Genomic DNA, 19517 nt, shown 5'->3' with positions numbered 1-19517 from the left:
TGTGTACGTAGGAGCTTGTTGTGCACAATTTGGTGTTTATACAGACAAAGCGCACGCTTTTGTTTCGCCATGTACTTGTGTTCATCGATTATGTTTTCCTTTGAAAAGGAGTGAGTGAGTGAGTTGGGTTTGACGCCGCTTTTAACGCCGTGTCAGCTTAAAGTGGGAGGAAAGCCCGAAGGTCTAAGTCGTTTACCACTTCGGTGAAACCCACGAGCATGGGTATGGTGCTGACAAACCAAGAAACACAATCGGGGCGAACCGGGATTCGAACCCCTAATAACAGGTTTCTGGCGTGCCCAATGGACGCAACTCTGCACAACGAATCGCGGCGCCTTAGACGACTTGGCCACCCGTGCCCCCTTTGAAAAGGATGTTTAATTATGATAATTCTTTCAAATATATGCGATTTCAATAAGCAAATTTTAATGGCATTGGCGTGAATAAAAGCGACAAAACCCTTTCCATATTCATAAGAAATAACTATGGCCACCACGTTTTGTAACAAAAAACCCATGGATCAAAGAATGACGGTTTCCATTAAGTTGTCATGTGAGATAGTGGTGTACCAAGTAGAAAAATGTAATGCTTTGACATTATTGGAGATTGTAAAAAGGCAAACAAATCGTCTGAGTTTTTGTTAATTGATACGGTAAAAATTCCACTTGTCTCAAATACTTTCTTCGAGTACAAAGAAAGTCCTTCCTTGATAGTATTAAGGATTAGGGTTTATCTTTGAGACAGAAATTTGGTGGTACAATTGCTTGACTCAACAATTATTCTCTCTTTGTATGGATATTTATGTAGGTAAAACATAAAACATTTGTTAATGTGTTTAGGCTTAGGGTTAGGCGGCCTATGTACACCACATATGTACAGAAGGACCGAATTTATAGCTGTTAAAACGTTTGCAACGGACATTGTGTCTCCATACAGCTTCAGAATGTACGTTCCGTGTAATTGGCTGATGCTAATGTGTTTCAAAATACCATCCAAGATGCACTTTGAAAGCTTGTTTTTAAAACTCCCTAACCATTCAATCATAATAAGCCATATATTTATTGATGGAAATGTAGGTCCATTAAAATAAAAAATTCTAGTACAAATTTCAGTCAAAGCAATCTACATATTGAACATGGTACATATCCGCCTTTCATCTGAAAGGTTTAAAGGTGCACAGTTGAATATGGCACACTTTATAGGGTATGTGGGCGCATTTTATATGGTGAGTGGGTGCACAACGGCGCACAGCTGAATAGGGCACACTTTATAGGATGGGTAGGATCACAACGGTGCACAGCTGAATAGGGCACAATCTATAGGATGGGTAGGATCACAAAGGTGCACAGCTGAATAGGGCACATTTTATAGGATGGGTAGGATCACAACGGTGCACAGCTGAATAGTGCACACTTTATAGGATGGGTGGGCTCACAACGGTGCAGAGCTGAATAGGGCACACTTTATAGGTGAGGTGAGGTGAAATGGGGTTTAACGTCGCGTCCAAGATTATTGCACTTATATAGCGACGTGCATGCACGTGTATGTGTGTGTGTGGCTGCTTGTACTAGTCCGGACTGATGCCGATTTATAGTGCTAGCTCACTGAGATACCATGCCGCAGTTTAACATGAATACCCCACTCAGACACAGTATACTGACTCCGAGCCGACCAGTCCTTGTTTTAGCCCCTTAATGCCGAGCGCCAGACAGGGTAACAACAAGTACAATCTTTTAACGTCTTTTTGTATGACGCGGCCCGGGATCGAACCCCGGACCTTCCGCTCTCCGGGCGGACGCTCTACCACAAGACCACGGAGGCGGTACCACACTTTATAGGATGGGTAGGATCACAACGGTGCACAGCTGAATAGGGCACACTTTATAGGTTGGGTGGGCGCACAACGGTGCAGAGTTGAATAGTGCACACTTTATAGTGAGCGTGCTAAAAACAAGTTGTAAAAAGTCTTAAATAAAGATCCTCAGCATTGCTGATGTCATGTTTGAACACACAACAGCAGGAGTGAGTGTGTTGGGTTTGACGACACTTTTAACATTATTCCAGTTATATCACGGCGTGTCAGCATAATGTGGGAGGAAATCCCGAAGTGATGCAGGTCTCTGACGTTTACCACTTTGGCGAAATCCATGAGGACGGGTTGGTGCTGACAAAGACCAAGATACATGATCGGGGCGAATCAGGAATCGAACCAACAATCATTACTTACTTACTTTGTAGATTTAACGTGCGCTTTCCGACTGATGCGTATTTCGCACACGGGACAATCATAGATTTCTGGCCTTTATAAGGTGGGTGGGCGCACAAATGTGCACAGTTGCATAGTGCACACCTAATAGGGTAGGTGGGCTAACAAAAGGTGCACAGTTGAATAGTGCACTCAATTTAGTTCGGGTGGGCGCGCAAATGCATCTACACGACTATATGCATATGTAAATTTTGAGTGTCATCTCGTGCTTATTATTGTCATACAGTGTGTGTCAATCACGTGAGTATATTGTGCATCAATCACTTGATCAATCAATCATGGGTGTACACATTGTATCAATCACATTGTGTAAATTCGGTATCAATCACTGTGTGCATTGATTGTCAATCACTTGTGTATATTGTCTGTCAAACACTTTGTCACCGTTTGAGCACTGGTTTGTGTCGCTATGTCTATCACTATTTGTACACCGCCAGCCACCGTACGGACATTGTATGGACTCAATCGATGTACCTACAGAGGGGCGGTCGGGTAGCCTAGTGGTTAAAGCGTTCGCTCGTCACGCCGAAGACCCGGGTTAGATTCCCGACATGGGTACAATGTGTGAAGCCCATTTCTGGTGTCCCCCGCCGTGATATTTCTGGAATATTGCTTAAAGCGGCGTAAAACCATACTCACTCACTCACTCAATGTACCTACAGTACACAGAATACAGAATAACACTAAGCACAAAGTCAAAGAAAATAATTTATTTACATTGAAAAATGAATAATAATATAAATAAACAAGTGATGCAAAGTGTAAAATTTCAATAAATGTTGTAATGCACGCACTGGTCAAGTCTGACTACACCTTTCATCTCAGACTGCGTTACCACTAACTGGCGTCATCCTTTTTTAAGAAACGTGTGTTTGTAATAGTTAAACCCAGTTGCCATGGGATACTTCAGGTAAGTTGACCATGACTATCATCTTCCTGCCACTCAGGGGTTGTGTCAATGAATGCATATCCGTGATTAGCATGGTGATAAAAGGTGTTTTCAGACTGTGAACGACCAGTTTCAAACATATTTACCTTCATTCGTTATGACTCTCTAAACATGACTGAACCGGACCATTGTCTTACACTCTCCAGTTCAGTTAAAACAAATCATTACTTTAACGAGCGAAGGCAAATATTGTAAGTACGATGTGAGTGGACACGTCTGTGCTTCCAATGGAATGTTTGAACCCTTCGTAAAGACGTGGAAAAATAGAAAGATACCCAAAGCTCCTATATTAGGCTACAGATCACTCTTTTGTACAATAGTTGATATCGTTTAATAGACATGGACTGACCCGCCAGCGAGTTGTGTCTACACCAACAGAAATAACGTATGTCTTTTATTGAATTTCCAGCCATCTCAGCCAATTGTTCTTAACAGCTCTGTGATGTCACACGACTGTTAGCTGCTGGGGAGGAACTATTCTCAGTTCTAAACGTACAACACAGTGTCCTGGTCGGCGAACCAATGTCCGGAGATTACATAATGACTTTCGTCAAATTGACAACCCTGATATTAAATTAAAGTTCACAACAGATTAACATTCATTGTCTTCAGGTACCACTTTAAGAGAGTGCATGTACAGTGGAATCCTGTTAGTATGGCCCTGCTACCCCTCCTACAGGTCACCTAGTGTTGGGAATGTATACATATGCTTAATGTTTCATTTACACATATCCGTATCTCGTTAATACAGACATTTTCAAATCTGGAACCATAAATTCCGGATCAACCAAAGTTCACTGTATGTACCGATGCCCTACGCCAGACCTACACATGAGTTCAACCCTGTCAGTGGGGTCACAGTATTTTTCTTTGAATATCGCCATTATGAGTCCATACGCGCTAAATAAGATATATACTGAAAGCGTGTCATCCTTTGACTTCTTAACTGCTTTTTTCTTAATATAAACTCGGCTCGACAATGAATTCAACCGAACTTGAGCTTTAAATGAGACTTCAATGCGTTTTTGAAAAACACGTTTGCAATGAGTTTGAATGTATTGTGAGACACAATGACATTCGTGGCGATAGCTTCGAATTCGGTCATGTTACACTGAACGAGTTCTAACTATTGCCATATGATCACTGACAAACAACACGTCTTCTATCAATGCTTAAAGATCTCTCTTAAAGATTCTGAAAACGACAAAACAATAATGTCCATAATTAATACCATTCTCAAAGTACAGGAACATTGTACGAATCAGCGTTTGATAGAAGTTGTCCTATCACATGCCATACACCGCTTACACAATGGCAAAAAATATTGATGTCAACTTCATTATTATGAGGAACACAGCGTTTCGGAGTATATTCTTACTCCTTCATCAGGTGAATAAGTGCTATGAGGCAGAGAACATTCAAGTATTCACTCCGAAACGTTGTGTTCCTCACAATAAAGTAGTTGACAACCATACATTCTCTTCCTCACGTGTCTCACTTCTAAATGCCTTTCAAAGACCTGATGACTTACAATTTGGAAGTTATAAGCTTCCATGCCCCACTGTCCCTATGTAAATTGAGTAGTATACACAGACCAGTATTGCGATCGAAGGTACTGAGTAGAACCATGATGTTATAGGTATTGACTTATGTAGAGTGGAAGACGTATACATCGAGTCCTGCAACGGTTTGCACGAAACAGATATCAATTTGTTAATTTATGAGAAACGAACCCTATCACATTCAGCAGATCTGGTCATATATGATTGATAGTAAAATCATGAAATAGTGTATGGCAGTATGCCAGTGTGTATACTGCAGTATCCTATTGGACATGCTGTGGGTGTTAAGGGGTCACTTCAATGCATAAAAGTGGCTGTCCAAATGGTAAAGGTCCATGTCCACACCAGACTGTGTGGGTGCAGAGAGTGAACATCAAGGTAAACACGTATGTGGATCTATATCTACGTTGGTGATAAAATAGTAGAATACGTAAGGCAAAAACGCCCAGGTGACTCCATAATGTATAACCTTGTACTGAATATAACTGTATATTTTAATCATAAAGGTATCAAATTATTAAATCCTATTACTTTACTTTAATAAAGCGTGTTTTATGGGAATTTTTGAATAAAATACTTGTCACAGAATAGCATCCAACATCAGGCAAAAGATGTGTGAAGTGTAGAGCTTAATATGTATGTATAATGTTTCATTTCATGAAATGACTAATTTCACAGTCTGACTGTAAAATATATACTTGCATATACTTGATATACGTAGTCGACTGTTATAAATATGCGTTCATGTAGTCGCGTGTGCTTTGTGTACATATGGAATATCTCTGGTAAAAAGTGTAAAAAACGAGTACAACTGTTCATTGTCAGTGTTCGAGCCCGCTCGAACACCAATCGCAATAAAACACAAGGTCACTTCTATACATAGTGCATGATATGTTTGGAACGTCCAGGGGGACCCTTATACCATATGGTGAGACGAAACACAGGTGGGGAGAAATAAAATACCCAGTATCATTAACAAGTTGGTTAAAAGTGAAAAAATAGATAAATATGAAATATAATGTATTGCAAAAACCGTGATCACACCAAAGCCAAGTCCTCCTTTGGAAGAAAAATGCTTGAAATCTTCATACAAACGTCTTGAAATAAACGTAGGTGTACCACATTGTGCCCTGGAATGATGAAACTGTCACGCTAAGTTATCCCCAGTCAGGGCCCACTTGTCTCTCGCTGTCCCTGCGCCACTTCGAGGCTGGGAGCGCCATTTACACCAAAACTACTTCCGTTCCAAAGGCAGTTTCCGGTCCGGGCCAAAGGAGTTAACTCGGTGAGTGAAAAGTGCGGACTGAGATTAGTCGATTTGAAGGGAGATGATATCACGTGTTGGCGCTCTGCAGGGCTCTCACAATGTCTGCAAATGTGAGAGACAGGACATAATGAACGTAAACGTGACTGTGGCCATGGGAATTGATTGATAACTCAAATTGATGATGATTGTGACGATGTGGACTAGATGACGTGGGAGATTGCTGCCTATACTGCACACATTCAACGACACAAGATATCCCAGGATAGATGGTGCCGTAACAATTAAAAGTAACAACTCATTATTTAATTGGGAATGAATATAACCCATAGTTCGCCATAACACAAACTTAATTTTCGCGAATACCTGGTGTCTTAACTTTTTGTTTGTATGTTTGTTGTTTAACGTCGCACTCAGCAATATTCCAGCTATGATAATCGAGTCTGGATCAGACAATGCAGTGATTGATATCATGAGCATCGATCCACGCAATTGGGGTCGATGACATGCATCAACCAAGTGAGCGAGCCTGACCACCCGATCCCGTTAGTCGCCTTTTACGACAATCATCGTCACCTTTTACGGCAAGCATGGGTTCTGAAGACCTATTCTACCCCGGAATCTTCACGGGTCTCTTAACGTTTTGATAGTGATAGACAGTTATTCATACACATATGCTAATGATATAGTCGGAATTGTAAATGGGCGCTACTTTCAGCAGAGATGTCTTATGATTATGCGAAGGAAATTGTCGCTTTTAGTTTGATGAATTTGAATTTAAAATGTTTATTTAATAATAACAATGACACCCAAGGGTCCTATCGGCAGCCCAGTTGAACACCGATGCACTTTAGTTCCTCCACGAAAAGATATCACATTAACTTTTGTGTTTCTAAATCACAAATGTCATAAACACAGTTAGAATCTACTTTGAATTCAACATGGAATTTACATTCTGCCATACAATGTCATGTTTGTAACATATTGGTGGCAATTATTTTCATTACAATTGTCAACTGTCAAACTTTCTAAACTCTTCAAAAAAATGCTGCCGGGCAAAAGAAAGAACAAACTTGAAAATTGGATTCGACCAAAAACTTACAAATTTTATCAAAACGTTACTAGGCTGAAAAAGTTATCCGAAAAACTCCAATATCACAGTCCAAAACTCAACTATGATATCCGTATCAAATACTTCACATCGAATAACCATTTCTTGATTGTTTCATTTTTAGCCACCATCAAACATGTGTGTGTGCTATGCATCATATTGCCCGACAGTTGAGTACATGACTGATTTCAGCAAGTGCTGATACATGTGGATGAGGGATTAGGATTTAACGCTGCTGTTCAGTTTAACGATATTTCGGTTATATCACTTTATGCCGGCTTATGAACGATAAAAAAGTATATGGTGTCGAAAACGTTTATCAAAATGTTGGATCCCACGAGACAGGTGATGTGCTCACAGAGTGAGCCCCAATGGATGAATCTCGGAGTGAAACACGAGATTAACGAATCCTAGAACGGTAAGGGGCACAACTCCGAACAGAATTCAGCAGCCCTAGATCACTGGGTTCGCCATGCACCCTTGCAGAAGCTACGACAATGTTCTTCTGTAAGTATAGATCATGACATCAGTTCCTATACTGAACGTAATGTTTCAATCGCCAATAGGTACATATGGTAATGTGTGAGTGAACACAAATCTAATAAATCGATTCAATTTTATTGAACCGCCGTGATCCCGACGGTTCACTGTTGGTCCGAGATTCAAAGCGCGGCGCTGTTTCACTTTTTCATATTTCCTATAGCTGGCCTGCGTACTAACAACAATGCGTTTGAATAACCATGAGCTGAAGAAAGTCTTAAATAAAGAAACAATTGTTAATGCGTATGAATAGAAATGTAAACAACGCCCATGATTGGTCATAATATTATGTTAAAATGCATGCGCAACCAGATTTGTAACCGGTTTCAGATTGTTTTAACGAAACTTGTTATGTATTCACACTGAAATAAATATTTAACGTGGGTAATACATAAAATACCACACCCCTTCTCGTTAGATACCATTTTTACGAAACACGCGAAAATAGTAATCAGTCACTATCTAATGAGAATGAGTGCAGCATGCTCTACATAGTCATAAGAAAGTGTCTCCAAAACAGCTATAGAGAGGAACCCTACCAGGTAATGACGAGTTCAAAGCTAATTGGACGTTTACAGCGAAATGTTCCCAGGAATTATGTATAAAAGTAGTTCATTTGAAATTCCTAAAAAAAGCATTTGTAGCATACGGAACGTAGCGGAAACAATCTGAAGCAACACGTTATAACTAGTAATCAGCGATAATTGGATGTCTGACTTCACACGGTGAATGACCCCCTGTGACTTAAAGTATGTCCCAGCTACATGGATTGTTTGATGACATTTCGATTATCGAATTTATTTCCTACGCTTGGTTTAGATCCTTCATAAAACCGATGGATCAAGGCGACCGTTGGCTTTCCAAAGTCTGAAATATTACTTCGTGCTAAATTCATAATCAGATGAGTTATATTGAGCAACGACGGAACGGACCTTCGACATTACGATTATAAACGCCTGGCTAAGTATCACTCTAAAATCCATTCTTGCAGTCTGGAATCAAACAGTAGGACCACTTCGTGACCTTTCGCAGGGAAAGTGCTGATGCTTCAAAGTTTACTTAATGTGTACAACTTGATATCGGTTGTACTGCCAGGGAATATCGACAAATTCCATAAATAAAGCATGACTTGCTTAAACTACACTACAACATGTTATGTATTCTATTAATATCTGTTACGAAAAACTGCAGAACTAAAACAAACGTCTCAGTTAGAAAAACTAATTGAAACCTACCCACCTCCCCACCCCATATAGTAATTATTCATATGGCACAAGTACAGTCATCAATCAGAGGTCACTGGACTTGATGATTACATTAAGATTTCACTTGATGGTTTAATGAACTGAGCGGCAAAAAGAATGATACCTATTTTATGTTTTATGTAAATTAAAATTGAAAAAAAATGTTGTTTTCCTCCATTTAACCATCACTCATTCAGGTGTTATGTTCTGACAGAATGTTACCGGCATCCTCTAGATACACTTTACAAAGGTCACCGTGGGACTTCCGGGTACAAATTGGTCCCCAACAAGCTGTGCTAGGCGTCTTAATGGAGCTGGTGGTTTGGCTCGACCATTTCGTTGATTGCGTTTCAATGATACTGACTGGGTCCAGACTCGATTATTTGCAGACCGCCATAATATCTATGTTTGGATATTGATAGTGCGTCTTCGAACAACTAAACAACAATAATATACTACCATGGGCCAGTACATGGTTATTATTGTTTTACCTTTGTATTCAATGAAAGCCTCGCCGTCCTTTTTTGCCACCGAAAGTAGTTCCTCAACTTCCTCGGGAGTCATGCGCTCACCCATCGTGGTCATAAAATGACGGAACTCATCAATATCAATCCGCCCATTTCCATTTCTATCCAGTACTTGGAAGGCTGCGTGAATATCTTCTTCCTCATCACAACCTAAAAACACCCCGCCCCGCCTCGCAATATAGCGCTCGACGTCAGCAAACGACACCGTCCCTCGTGCTGAAATTAGAAATTCGTAAATTTAAACGTCCGCCACAAAGGGAATTCAGATCTGTATGATAGTCACATGATAAGAGTCTGTACAAGTGGGAGGCGAGATCCCCACGTGTGTTCACAGAACCAGATGAGATGTAAACACTGGAGACACCTTCTGGCCCACCATAAAGGTGTTTCCACAATATTCCGCTTCATGTGGGAGGTACAAATCGTTTAGGTGAGATGAGGTGAAATGGGGTTTAACGTCGCGTCCAAGATTATTGCACTTATATAGCGACGTGCATGTACGTGTGTGTGTTTGTGTCTGCTTGTACTAGTCCGGACTGATGCCGATTTATAGTGCTAGCTCACTGAGATACCATGCCGCAGTTTAACATGAATACCCCACTCAGACACAGTTTACTGACTCCGAGCCGACCAGTCCTTGTTTTAGCCTCTTAAAGCTGAGCGCCAGACAGGGTAACAACAAGTACCTTCTTTTAACGACTTTTGGTATGACGCGGCCGGGGATCGAACCCCGGACCTTCCGCTCTCCGGGCGGACCCTCTACCCATAGACAACGGAGGCGGTCCTCAAACCGTTTAGGGATAAGTGAATTAGTCTTGTGGTAAAAGCTTTGGCTGGTCAGATCAAAGACAGAGTTCGATTCCCTATTTGGGTACAGTATGTGAAGCTCATCCACTCTACGTAATAGGGCCGGAATATTACTAAAAGCGTCGAACAACGGAACTAACTAAACCAAAACGAGTTGACGATATAACAGAGGATTATGTTTGACAGCAGTTCACGTCAGATACAGAATATTGAAAGCATATTTGAGAAATCAAATATCTAAGTCAATCGACACATTCAAAACGCTAGGCCCGTAGTTCATAATAAACAAAAATCTTAAACATCATATCTCTGTCACAAGAAACAGGGAAAATGCCACAAAACACATCAACAAATACCAACAGACTCAAAAGAAAATGCATCTGAATATCACCGACAGCTTTACTATTCTCGGATTGGTAATCGAATGGTTCAAACTTGAATTAACAAGAAAAGCTTTCTTAAAGTTCCATCACATACAAGCAGAATCCAGTTCGAGTCCTCCCCATTATTTAGCCGTGATTTTGAAGAAAAAAAACATATTGTCAATACGATACTTTAAAGCATATCATTCCCATCAAAACAAATTAGTTTGTTTGAACCGACATAAAAGGCAGTTTGTCCTCTCTTCAGAGTAACCATGATGGCAGTTTGTCATGAGCCGAACAAACCCCGAGAAGATTGATTGAGCTACGGAGCCAGGCTGAAGACACACACGTCCCAGAAATATCAGGAAGTCCGGCAACATCAAAGCCAGTTGAAGGCTTTATATTTCCCTTCCACAAACAGCTGCGCTTTTCTTGCTGCCCTTCGGTTTCCCCGATAAATCTCTCTGAGTTCATTTTCACTGAAAGCTAACACTTGACGTTCTATATATAGACCCGTGATTCCCTTAAGATAGGGTTTAACCGCTGTCAGTGGATTGTCTCATATACCTTAAAGCAGCGACTATCGCAAGTCTAATCTACCTTCCAGTATACTTAATCCTTCTATTTCTGTAATCACGAAATTAAGTCGGTATTACCGATGTCACATCAACAAGGATGACTTAATTGGATTTCGTTATTAAAGAAATCTGTTAACAATGTTCTGGGAGAAGGGACTTTAATGCCAAACGTTACATCAGCCTTTGCATCATTGGTATAAGGAGGAGTTGGCACGTGAATGTGTTTGTTTATGTTCACACTTTTAAAACATATAAACATATACTAAACATTAAGACTTGTATCAATATGGTATACTTGTCATCCCAACATCGCTGTTTGTCATACATGTCTTCTGTATTCACCCACTTATTACTGTCTGTCCTATTAGTCCTCTGTATCCACCCACACATTACTGTCTGTCCTATTTGTCTTCTGTATTCACCCACACATCACTGTCTGTCCTATTTGTCCTCAATGTTCACCAACATCACTGTCTGTCCTATTTGTCTTCTGTATTCACCCACACACCGCTATCTGTCCTATTTGTCCTCTATATTCACCAACATCACTGTCTGTCCTATTTGTCTTCTGTATTCACCCACAGATCACTGTCTGTCCTATTTGTCCTTTGTATTCACCAACATCGCTGTCTGTCCTATTTGTCCTCTGTATTCACCCACACATCACTGTCTGTCCTATTTGTCCTCTGTATTCACCAACATCACATCTGTATTCACCTGGTGTGCATACCTGACGGAAGACCAGCAGGAAGACACAGCATACATTCTCGGAGGTAGCCCAGAGGAACTATGGAGGAAGACACAGTGCGCATACCAGAAGGCAGACCAGGGGGAAACTATGGAGGAGGATACAGTGTACATGCCAGGAGGTAGTCGAGGGGTAAACTATTGAGGAAGACACAGTGTGCATACAAGCCAGTAGACTAGAGGGAAACTATAGAGGAAGACACAGTGTGCATACCAGGAAGTAGTCGAGAGGAAAGCTATAGAGGAAGAAACAGTGTGCATACCAGCCAGTAGACAAGAGGGAAGCTATGGAGGAAGACACAATGTGCATACCAGCAAGTAGACTAGAGGGAGGCTATAATGGAAGAAACAGTGTGCATACCAGGAAGTAGTCGAGGGGAAAACTATGGAAGAAAACACGATGTGCATTACCAGGATGAAGACCAAGGGGACACTATGGAGGAAGACATGGTGTGCATACCAGGAGGTAGACTAGAGGGAAACTATGGAGGAGGACACAGTGTGCATACCTGGAGGTAGACCAAGGGGACACTATGGAGGAAGACATGGTGTGCATACCAGGAGGTAGACCAGAGGGGAACTATTGAGGAGAAAACAGTGTGCATACCAGGAAGTAGTCGAGGGGAAAACTACGAAAGAAAACACGATGTGCATACCAGGATGTAGACCAAGGGGACACAATGGAGAAAGACACAGTGTACAAACGAGGAGGTGGACATTCGGAGATATAAAAGGTGGATCCCAGCAGGAGCAGAGTAAAAGCGGAGGACACAATGAATGTACCCGTGTCGGGAATCGGACCCGGGTCTAAATGAAGACCAAGTAGAGTAGAGGCACGGGTGGCCCAGTCGTCTTAGGCGCCTTGACTCGCTGTGCAGAGTTGCGTCCCTTGGGCACGCCAGAAACCTATGATTGTGGGGCCCGCCGATTAGGTTTCTAGGTTTGTCAACACCATACCCGTGCTCGTAGGTTTCACCGAAGTAGTAAACGTCTGAGACCTGCAGCACTTCGGGCTTTCCTCCAACATTAAGCTGAAACGCCGTGATATAACTGGAATACCGCTAAAAGCGGCGTTAAACCCAACTCACTCACTCACTCACCCAAGAAGAGTAAAAGAGGAAGACGAATGGGGATTCTAGAAGGATGTGGAAGACCGAGGAGAAAGATAGGCGGATGACTACGGGGGTAATGGGAGGACTTTTGATGGATTCTACGATGAAGACTAATCAGACCTTTAAATAGAGTATGAGTGGGAGATTTACTGTAAAACATCGGTTGATGGTGTGAGGAAGTCCAGTTATGAAACCTGTTGGAATGGTAATGATGGTGCTAGGAGCAGACTACAGGGGAGACATGTCCGGAAGACTAATGGTGGTGCAAAGGGTAAAACAAAGGGAGACGTGTCGGAGACTAATGTAAACATGAAGGAAAACCAAGGTGGAAACAGAAGACTGATTGATGATCGGCACGTGGATCACTCGCGCTACATGGATGAAGAGGATATATGTCGGACCCACCGATAGCGTGCTTGCGACACTGTTCCTTTACTTCATGTTCGACAAAGAATGTGATACAAAATAGCTTCTACACGCTAGATTCACTAATTTAGAACATGAAATACATTCTCGCTCATCAAGAAAATGGCACACATAAATCTAAAGATGATGAAAAAATCCGAACACGTTGATTGAACTTTCTGGTGGTTTTGATCAAGTACCAAAATGTCGTTCGCTGCACAAATACAAGTTTTATGATGATTGCTACTTAATGCAAATGCTCGACCGCTGATTGACATTCACCGACGGGTTTTGCTTTAATGTCACATCCTTACCCCATTTTCTTGAACCTTTGGAAAATGGTTAACTTTAAGGGTACAGACAGAAATCAAGGAAGTAAACCAATTTAATTGATAGATATGTAATAAACGATACCAAACCTTGACACTGAAACCTACAAACTAAATTATTTCATAATTCAATGAGTTTGAGTATAATACAAATGCATGTCTATTGTCGTGAGCCTTTTTCAGGCTACCAGTACATACATGTGCGTCATGTCTCTTGCAATATGACAGTTATCCATCTGTACATTTTGGTAAAATCTGTTACAAGCATTCTTCTTATAAGTCCTCACCTCCATGCCGACTTAACATACAAATAAACGCCCCTTCTTCAAGTTTTGTTTACCTCAACAACACATCAACAACTGTAAGTGAAGCACAGTAGCTGAAGACAGAACAGATACATGTCCATCCAGTGAAGCGCCCAACCTTTTCATTGATTCAAATGAAAATTGGAGCTCTTTTCCTGAGTATGACGTCATTGAACAGTGCAACTGACAGGGACACGTGATAAGTTTTCAAAAGACATCATCTTTAATTATGTACAATTTGCATGCATGACAATTCATCACCACAAATTACAGACGAGGAAACGCACAGTCGATAAGTAACTGACTGTGTCATCCAAAAACTAACACCATCTAAATTATAGACCTCAACACACACAATGTTAAATTACACATTACATCGTGGTACATAATGTCTGTTTTAATTGGGTATTTTTATAAATCAGTTTTGTCATGATTGACCACTGTTTCTATTAACCCCAGATACAAAGCCCGGTACACACGCATACATGAGTGGACAGCTATTAAGCAGATACTCATGGGTATTTGCACTTTGGTTACTCCCCAAGAGTGAGTATGGTTTTATGCTGCTTTTAGCAATATTCCAGCAATATCTCTGCGGGGGACACCAGAAATGGGCTTCACACGTTTTACCCATGTCGGGAATCGAACCCGGCTCTTCGGCGTGACGAGCGAACGCTTTAACCACTAGGCTACCCGACCGCCCCTACTTACCAAGACAGGGTGGCTATCTTCAATTGATATGGGTTTGTATTCGCGGGTTAAATGCAGTTATTTTGACTTTACCTCTAGAGAAGGTCCCGCTGATCTCCAGTTCATGCCTGGCTTCCTCCAAGTCTCGTTCTGATGGGTTCATTCCCAGCGACCTCAGCAGGGCCCCGAGATCACGGACATTAATTCTGCCCTTTCCTGCCTTCTCGAACAACCCGAATGCTTCTCTGAGTTCTGAAAAGACAACCAAAGATGTAGTTTAACCACAGTGAAACTTGCATATATATCTGTAATTGCTTTACATGTGTTATTGTTGGCTACACGTTGTAGTCAGTAATACAGTAATAATAATTTTAATTATGTTTATACATTTGAAATATTTCCTTATATTTAGCCCAAACCAGCGTATGTTTGCCATATTTTAGGATGCACCAGTGTGTGCCATGCTTGGAATCGAGCCTGGGTGACAACATTTCAACCTTCCAGTAATTTCACGCTTACAAACAAGACATGTTGCAAAATGAAGCCTTTTAGCAGAGTACAATAAATTACACTTCATATAGCCATTCTAACAATTGTACATGTACGTTTTTGTAACCCACCTGCTCTTTGGTCATCTGCAAGGACAATCTCTTCCTCATATTTAGGTGTCTGAAAATAATAAATTATAGATTAGCAGCAGCAGCAGCAGCAGCAGCAGCAGCAGCAGCAGTATCAGCAGCAGTATTAGTAGTAGTAATCATCGGAACTTCATATTTGTAGACAATGACCAAATTGATTAAAAAAAATATATATATATTTATAACCATGACATATACACAGCTATGGTATATCCGGTACTCTTCTCATTAATTATAATTTTAAATCAGACAAACAGATGAATGTAAAACGTTCTTCCGCCATTACAGCACACATGCAGAAGAACACAATGGCCAACAGGACAATGGACTCGACTACTGGCAATCAACACCATGCACAATACGCAGTGAGTGAACAAAGACGGCTATTCAAGCACACACACATAAATATATGTAAGCATGTATAAGTGGGACATGGGTCGATGTGAAGACACAACGTTGTTGCAACAGCTGAGCAAGATTACCGACGGCGATCTATAATAAAATATTTTCCCAAGTGTCGTTCGTTACACTTCGTCTCACATGTGAAGGAATCATGTACACATAGTTATTTGTTTATATATTGTAATTCAGTTATCGGGAATGTGGGCTAATCGCAACAACATAACACTACTCATACGCTTATTTGAGAACAAATATGTTACAATATTGCTCACAAATGACACTGTGCATCACCCTATGTTGCACCATAGACACACATATGACAAAGTATGAAGCGTCACGTGTTGCAACATAGCCACACGGAGTACGCTGTGTTTACAACCTCGTGTTGCAATATTGGCACAAAAAGATCTCTGTGAATGGGTAGCACTTCGCGTTGCAACATGCAGACAAAACACATGAGGTGTGGAATCTCGTGTTGCAACACATGCAGACAAAACGACTAGTGAGTGGGTAGCACCTCAGGTTGCAACATGCAGACAAAGCACATGAGGTGTAGAATCTCGTGTTGCAACACATGCAGACATGTGGTGTAGAATCTCGTGTTGCAGTATAACCTCACATAGGATATAATACGAAGCAGTCTTTGTTGCAATGTGCGTTTCAACCATTCATTACATGTGTTTGTGAAGGGTGCCACTGCTGTAGTATATACACCTACACAACCTACACTCTCGAATCACTTACGTTGCACAACGAATACATAGTACTTTGCTTCAGCTTATCCTGCCCGATTGGTAACACCCGTCGCGAGTCAAGTCAAGAAGTGATACTGGTAAACCACAAAATATTCTACGACCTCCAAAGTAAACGATATTGTTTTTTCTCAAGTAATGTTGGGACAGCACAGAGCGACATGTTGCAAGTCATGACTTGACATGCCCTTTGTACTAATAACTTTGAAATTTACAAATAGAAAATTCTTCAGTAAACAACACTGCAAAAGAAATCGATTAATATATGTTTCATTGTTGCCACTTAACTACATCCAAGGGGTACCACAGTGAAAGCTCATTAGTCAGGACACCTTGCATAGCGAACGATATGGTGAGACACGATATGGCATACCCTGAAACACGTGTACGAACAAATGCAAAGGATGTACTCTGCAACAATGATTCGTTAATTCGGAGGTGTTAATACTGACGATTACAACAGGAACGTTACAGTTGCGATAAGCGATGTTTCCCTGTACGCAGAGTCAGTTAGTTTAATAGTTGATACACGATCTCCTAGTTGAAGCATGGGAGGAGAATGTGGCATGTCTTAGCTATCGATTATTTAATCCACACAAAGTATAAATAGTCTCACCTTGATGGCTAACAGCTGCCTTGTTTCCACATATACATGCATTCAAAACATACACGCCAAAACACGACGCACAACACAACAATACATGGACAATCGACGTAGACTATACATTATTCAATTAAAGGTTCTTGCATGCATATCAATGTTGTCTTGGGCGGTTAAACCAGATATGCTCCTTCACTTACGTACAGTGTAAAGTGTAGGCATTATTTGCTATAATATACATTGTTATGTAGATACACGACACATGCAGTTCCCTGGTACACTAAATATGTAGTATGCTGATACATATATATGGAGTACCCTGACACACTATTCATGCTGTACCCTGATACACTATATATGTAGTAAGCTGATACACTATATATGTAGTACCCTGATGCACTATATACTAGTATGTAGTACCCTGATGCACTATATATGTAGTATGCTGATACATATGTAGTACCTTGACACACTATTCATGCTGTACCCTGATACACTATATACGTAGTATGCTGATACATATATATATGTATTACACTAACACACTATTCATACTGTACCCTGATACACTATTTATGTAGTACCCTGATGCACTATATATTGAGTACCCGGACACACTATATATGTAGTATGCTGATACACTATATATGTAGTACCCTGATACACTATATATATAATACCCTGATGCACTATATATGTAGTATGCTGATACACTACATATGTAGTATGCTGATACACTATATATGTAGTACCCTGATGCACTATATATGGAGTACCCTGACACACTATCTATGTAGTATGTTGATACATATATATGTATTACACTAACACACTATTCATACTGTACCCTGATACACTATATATGTAGTGCCCTGATGCACTATATATGGAGTACCTTGACACACTATTCATGCTGTACCGTGATACACTATATATGTAGTACCCTGACACACTATATATTTAGTACCCTGACACACTATATATGTAGTTCGCTGATACGTATATATGGAACACCCTGACACACTATTCATGCTGTACCCTGATACACTATATATGTAGTACCCTGACACACTATATATTTAGTACCCTGACACACTATATATGTAGTTCGCTGATACGTATATATGTAGTACCCTGACACATTATGTGTAGTGCCCCGATACACCAGATGTTTGTTTGTTTGTTGTGTAACGCTGCACTCAGCAATATTCCAGCTATATGACGGCGGTCTGTAAATAAACGAGTCTGGACCAGACAATCAGTGATTGATATCATGAGAATCGATCCACACGAATGGACCAAGTCAGCGAGCGTGACAACAGATGTAGTTCCTTTATACACTATACTTGTAGTGCCCTGATACACTATACATATAGTACACTCTGGCACAATATGTCTAGTACCCCGATACACTATATGTAGTACCCTGATACACTATATGTCTAGTACCCCGATACAATATATGCAGTACCCTGATACACTATATGTCTAATACCCCGGTACACTATATGTAGTACCCTGATACACAATACATGTAGTAACCTGATACATTATATGTATAGTACCCTGATACACTATATGTATAGTACCCTGATACACTGTATGTTGTACCCTGATACACAATACATGTAGCAACCTTATACAGTATATGTCTAGTACCCTGATACACTATATGTCTAGTATCCTGATACACAATATATGTAGTACCCTGATACACTATATGTCTAGTACTCTGATACACTATATATGTAGTACCCTGATACACAATACATGTAGTAACCTGATACACAATATATTTGTACCCTGATACACTATATGTCTAGTACCCTGATACACAATATGTCTAGTACCCCGATACAATATATGTAGTACCCTGATACATTATATGTCTAAGACCCTGATACACTATATGTCTAGGACCCTGATACACTATATGTCTCGTACCCTGATACACTATATGTTGTACCCTTATACACTTTAGTGTCATGACATGTATTATTGCACCATCACAACAGTGTCACATGACATTACGCCTGAGTGCTGTACATGCATACAGTGTTTACAATATCATTCCATGAACCAACAGGGGCATCACCGAACCACATCCTCTAAGACACTCATGCACATGCCAGTACCCACAAGGCACACAATCAAGAGTTCAATGACTGATTAACCTATTCATGGAAACTAGCGAGTGTCAGAGTATTGTAAAAAAACACTATTTATTATCAAATATAGTAGCGATGAAAGACCTCCAACACATGGTTTCCTGACAATGATCGTCAATCAGACATTGAACCTATGAGTATGCGCGTCTGTAACA

At 40.7% G+C, this 19517-nt stretch overlaps 1 protein-coding gene across 4 annotated transcripts in view; it reads right to left on the bottom strand.

Annotated features, from left to right (window-relative positions):
• Positions 1 to 4766: 4766 nt before the first annotated feature.
• Positions 4767 to 19517, bottom strand: part of LOC139461501 (calmodulin-like) — a 47690-nt gene continuing 32939 nt past the window's right edge. For all 4 annotated transcript variants that reach the window (XM_071243001.1, XM_071243007.1, XM_071243003.1 and 1 more), the window contains 4 exons: positions 15422 to 15470; positions 14895 to 15053; positions 9428 to 9679; positions 4767 to 6146 (listed from right to left, as the gene is read on the bottom strand). In XM_071243001.1, the coding sequence (XP_071099102.1) occupies positions 6112 to 6146; positions 9428 to 9679; positions 14895 to 15053; positions 15422 to 15470 (495 nt within the window). In that variant the 3' untranslated portion in view covers positions 4767 to 6111. The remainder of the gene's footprint in view (positions 6147 to 9427; positions 9680 to 14894; positions 15054 to 15421; positions 15471 to 19517) is intronic.

The sequence above is a fragment of the Haliotis cracherodii genome, unplaced genomic scaffold (genome assembly GCF_022045235.1).
Source record: "Haliotis cracherodii isolate W230 unplaced genomic scaffold, xgHalCrac1.p SCAF_1, whole genome shotgun sequence".
Taxonomy (NCBI): domain Eukaryota; kingdom Metazoa; phylum Mollusca; class Gastropoda; order Lepetellida; family Haliotidae; genus Haliotis; species Haliotis cracherodii.
The sequence above is the reverse complement of the archived record's forward strand: the minus strand, read 5'-3'. Positions and strand labels throughout refer to the sequence as shown.